The sequence below is a fragment of the Macrobrachium rosenbergii genome, chromosome 30, assembly GCF_040412425.1.
Source record: "Macrobrachium rosenbergii isolate ZJJX-2024 chromosome 30, ASM4041242v1, whole genome shotgun sequence".
Taxonomy (NCBI): domain Eukaryota; kingdom Metazoa; phylum Arthropoda; class Malacostraca; order Decapoda; family Palaemonidae; genus Macrobrachium; species Macrobrachium rosenbergii.
In genome coordinates, this window is record NC_089770.1 from 1,176,001 (window position 1) to 1,181,404 (window position 5,404).

The following is a 5,404-nucleotide window of genomic DNA, read 5'->3' on the forward strand; positions in this document are numbered from 1 at the left end:
GTTTGTTGTGCGAGAGAGCTGTCATCCCTGCGAACACCGCTGGTTGGGCGACAGGAGCAATTGCTCCTGCTGCCATTGTTGCTGGCGGGGCAGTTGTTGTGACCTCTCTAGCATTTGCCGCTTGCATGATCCGACGACATCACGAGACGACCCGGAAACGAATGGAGGAAGACCTGGATAATCTGAGGACGGAAAACGCCTACGAGGTTGCTGAATTCAGAAAGCGCGAGGAGCAGCTGGTGGCCAAGACGAAAGAATTAGACATCAAGCTTCAGCAAAAACATCAGCTAGTCCAAGACTTGTTGGCTGGCGGAGCGAGGGTTAAGGAAGATTATCAAGCCTTGGCAGAAAAGTTGCAGGACATGGAACGGATTTTGGAAGAAAACGAGGCCGAGAAGGAAAGCTTAAAAAGCACCTACGACAATATGATTATGAATAAGGACCGTCAGATAGAAGACTTGTTGGCAAGGGAAGAGGCAAATCTGGATGCTTTAGATCGTCTGGAAAATGAATTACTTGAAGCCCGTTGCGACATGGACGAAGTGGAAAGACGATTGCGAGAGAAGGAGAACCTCAACATTCATTATCAAGTTCAGATCGCGAAAAGGGACGAAAAAATCCACGAATTGTTTGATAAAGACGACAAGATGAAGAAAGAACGACATGTTTTAGAAAAGAAGTTAGGAAATGCTCGCAATAAGTTGGAAGTTATGGAAAGGTTATTGCAGGAAAAAGAGGTTGAGAAGAAAGACTTAACAAATCGTTTCGACGATCTGATCGAGAAGAAGGATCACCGGATCGAAGATTTGCTGGCTAAGGAAAATGAATTGAAGGAAGCTTATGACCTTCTGGAAAGAAACCTGCATGATGTCCTGGACGATAACAAGAACATGGAACGGCTCTTGGAGGAAAATCGGGCTGAAAAGAACGAATTGACAGATCATTTTGACAATCTGATTGAGAACAAGAATCATCAGATCGAAGATTTGTTGGTTAAGGAAGATGAATTGAAGAAAGCCTGTGAGCTTCTGGAAGGAAAATTACGTGAGGCCCTTAGCAACAACGCAGACATGGAAAGGCTCGTGAAGGAGAAGGAATATGTAAAGACTGAGTTAGAAGTGTATTGCAAAACTCAGCTTGAGAAGAAGGAACATAAAATCCAAGAGCTGTTGGCACACGAAGAAAATATGCAAGTCAAAATCGAGTCTTTAGAAGAAGAGTTGTCAGAGGCACTTTGCAAGACAGACGAGATGGAAAAGGTCCTGAAGAAGGGAAAGATCAAAACCAGAGCTGACAAATATTTATGACAGAAGGACTGAGGACCTATATCGGCACATCAAAGATTTGTTGGAAAAGAAAGTAAACTCAATGAGGAAAGGAGCATTTGAATGAAAGATTGCAAGATGCCCTTAGGAACACGGAGGAACTGGAAAAGCAGCTGACCAAGGAAAAGACCAAAAACTTGAGCTAAAGAATATGTATGAACGAATCGTTAAGGACCTCTACCTTCACATCAGAGATCTGTTGGAAAAAGAAACCAGAGCGAGGGAGCTGGAAAATCTCTTGCATCAAGAAAAAGAACTACTGAAATCAAAGGAAAAGGAAGTAACTGGCTTGAGAGTCAGTTACCAGGAGACATTAAAAGTGAAGGACCAGGAAGAAGAGAGGCTCCGACATCAGACCTACTGCTTGCAAGAAGAAGTAGCGCAGTTGAAGAATAGACTGGCAATTGCTACAAGCAATGAAGAGACGATGAAAAGTGAATTAAACAGCGCAAAAGAAGAGGCCAGCCATTTCCAGACGACCGAGAGGCAGAATCTACAGAAACTGAAAGAGCTGACAGAAAAATGTGAAGATTTACAAGAGAAGTGTCAGACACTAGAGGAAAATAAGGCACAGGCAGAACTACATGCCAGGGAATGCCACAGGAAGCAGGCAGAAGCTCTGAGGAAGCAAGATAAACTCTTGCTGTCGAGGCTTTTCCACGACATTGCTCGAAGGAATAACCAGTTAGAAAACATAGGAATGGAAGAGGCTGCAAAAGATGGTCAAGATGGTCAGCGGGCAAGTAGCCAGGAGTACTGGTGTGCCCAGGATGAGAAAAGAGGACACCTGAAGAAGCAATGGTCAGCTGTAAATGACATCGTGAAGGACATTATACATGGAGAAGAAACTCCTAAAGATGCTCTTCCATAGAAAGGACCAAGTGGTGGCGAAAAGAGCGCTAGCAGCACGGCTGGGACGTCTGCCCCTGAGGATGAAAGATTTTGGTTGCCGAGAGACGCTGCAGATTGATCTCCTATAGTTGAAGAATAGCCCAGGGTCCTGCTTTTGACGCAGCACTTGGATGGAGAGGTGCTCTAAATCCGGTGGTGACCTGGACTATGTGGTACAGGTGACACCAGTGGCACACAGGCACCTGACAGTGCGGGCATTCCATGACTGGCTGCCGACCTTGCAGGCCAAACCAAGGTGCAGCAGCAGAGAGCATGCTACACAGGGTAGGCACATGGCTCCCACTGGGTTCCCCCACCCAGTGCCCTGTGTCCCCCCCCCCCTGTGAACCATGCTCCTTGCTGCCTTACCTCGGTCTGACCTGCAGGGACAGCAGCTGATCACTGATCACCCTCACTATCACTTGCCTGTGGTCACTGGTGCCGTGGTGGTTGCCGACCTGCAGGTAAACCAGGTGCAGCAGCCATTGCACAGGGACACCTTCACATCACTTGTGTGTGTTCCCTGTTGCCATCGGTCTGACCTGCAGGTCGGGTGGCCATCACTGGTGCCCACCTGTATCACATAGTGGTTGCCGACCTTGCCAGCTGAACCAGGTGGAGCACCAAGGTGGCACAAAGGTCCCACCCCCTCTCTGTGGCCTGTGCTTCCCAGCCAAACCAGAGTGCAGTCACCGGCCAATCACAGAGCACCTCACTCTCATGTGCTTGTGCGTCACTGGTGCCCACCACCACTTGGTGGTTTCTGCCACCTGAACCAAGGTGGAGCAGCGGGTGGGCCCCACCCCTCTGGCTTGTGCTTCTGCCTCACCCTCACCCCTCACTCTCAAGCACTTGTGCGTCACTGTTGCCACCTGCCTGTTACCGCCTTGCCAGCTGAACCAAGGTGGAGCAGCAGAGTGCATGCCACAAAGGGTCCCACCTCTGTGGCTTGTGCTTCACAGCCTCACTTTGGTTTAGCCAGTGAAGTCACTGGCCAAGCAGCCATGTGCGTCACTGGTGCCACCTGTACCCGACCTTTGCCAGCTGAACAGGTGGAGCAGTGGAGTGTATGCTACTCACTCTTGGTGCCCTGTGCATCACTGGTGAACACCCCCACTGTCAGGTGCTTGTGCATCAGTGGTGCCACCTGTACCATAGTGGTTGCCGACCTTGCCAGCTGAATCAGGTGGAGCAACAGAGTCCACCCCTCTGTGGCCACTGCCCCACTTTGGTTTAGCAGTGAAGTCACTGGGTCCTCACTATCAGGTGGCCTGTGCTTGGTGGTTGCCGACCTTGCCAGCTCACTAAGGTGGGCAGTTTAGCCAAAGGTAACCCCCTCTGTGGCCTGGCCACTGGCAAACAGAGCACCCTCACTCTCAGGTGCTTGTGCGTCACTGGTGCCACCTGTACCACTTGGTGGTTGCCGACCTTGCCAGCTGAACCAAGGTGGAGCAGTGGAGTGTATGCCACAAAGGGTCCCACCCCCTCTGTGGCCTGTGCTTCACTGCCCCACTTTGGTTTAGCCAGTAAAGTCACTGACCAATCACAGAGCACCCTCACTATCAGGTGCATGTGCGTCACTGGTGCCACCTGTACCACTTGGTGGTTGCCGACCTTGCTAGCTGAATCAGGTGGCAGGTGTGCATGAAGGTCCCACCCTCTGTGGCCTGCACCTGTACCCCCACTGGTTTAGCCAGGAAAGTCACTGACCAATGCACCCACACTATCAGGTGCATGGTCCTGGTGCCACCTGTACCCTTGGTGTTGGCCTTGCTAGCTGAATCAAGGTGGAGCAGCAAAAAGGGTCCCACCCCCTCTGTGGCCTACAGCCCACTTTGGTTTAGCCAGGAAAGTCACTGGCCAATCACTGAGCACCCTCACTGTCAGGTGCTTGTGCATCAGTGGTGCCACCTGTACCACTTGGTGGTTGCCGACCTTGCCAGCTGAATCAAGGTGGAGCAGTGGAGTGTATGCCACAAAGGGTCCCACCCCCTCTGTGGCCTGTGCTTCACTGCCCCACTTTGGTAGCCAGTTCATGACCAATCAGTAGCATCCTCACTATCAGGTGCATGTGCGTCACTGGTGCCACCTGACCACCCTTGCTAGCTGAATCAGGTGGAGCAGTGGAGTTTATGCCACTGGGTCCCACCCCCTCTGTGCCTCACTGCCCCACTTTGGCCAGTGGTCACTGGCCAATCACAGAGCACCTCACTATCAGGTGCAGTCACTGAACCAAAGTGGTTGCCACCTTGCCAGCTGAACTAAGGTGGAGCAGTGGAGTGTATGCTACAAAGGGTCCCACCCCCTCTGTGGCCTGTGCTTCACTGCCCCACTTTGGTTTAGCCAGTGAAGTCACTGGCAAATCATAGAGCACCCTCACTGTCAGTTGCTTGTGCATCAGTGGTGCCACCTGTACCACTTGGTGGTTGCCGACCTTGCCAGCTGAATCAGGTGGAGCAGTGGAGTGTATGCCACAAGGGTCCCACCCCTCTGTGGCCTGTGCTTCCACTGCCCCACTTTGGTTTTAGCCAGTAAAATCACTGACCAATCACAGAGCACCCTCACTATCAGGTGCATGTGCGTCACTGGTGCCACCCTGTACTACTTGTACGGCCTTGCTAGCTGAATCAAGGTGGAGCAGTGGAGTGCATGCCACAAGGGTCCACCCCCCTCTGTGGCCTGTGGCCAGCTGAAGTCACTGACAATCACAGAGCACCCCTCACTATCAGGTGCAGTCACTGTGCCACCTGTACCACTTGGTGGTTGCCGATGCTGAATCAAAGGGCATGCCCAGGGTCCCCCCCTCTGTGGCCTGTGCTTCACAGCCCCACTTTGGTTTAGCCAGGAAAGTCACTGGCCAATCACAGAGCACCCTCACTGTCAGGTGCTTGTGCATCAGTGGTGCCACCTGTACCACTTGGTGGTTGCCGACCTTGCCAGCTGAATCAAGGTGGAGCAGTGGAGTGCATGCCACAAAGGGTCCCACCCCCTCTGTGGCCTGTGCTTCACTGCCCCACTTTGGTTTAGCCAGGAAAGTCACTGGCCAATCACAGAGCACCCTCACTGTCAGGTGCTTGTGCATCAGTGGTGCCACCTGCACCACATGGCGGTTGCCGACCTTGCTGGCTGAACCAAGGTGGAGCAGCAGAGTGTATGCTACTGCTACAAAGGGTCCCACCCCCTCTGTA

The 5,404-nt window shown here is 51.9% G+C and overlaps 1 protein-coding gene across 1 annotated transcript in view; it reads left to right on the plus strand.

The window, feature by feature from the left end:
• The window catches only part of LOC136854710 (median body protein-like), a 1,464-nt gene extending 157 nt beyond the window's left edge, over positions 1-1,307 (plus strand). Inside the window, exon 1 of the mRNA XM_067131295.1 lies at positions 1-1,307. This exon is cut by the window's left edge and continues 157 nt beyond it. Coding sequence (XP_066987396.1) covers positions 1-1,307 — 1,307 coding nt within the window.
• The last annotated feature ends 4,097 nt before the right edge of the window (positions 1,308-5,404 follow it).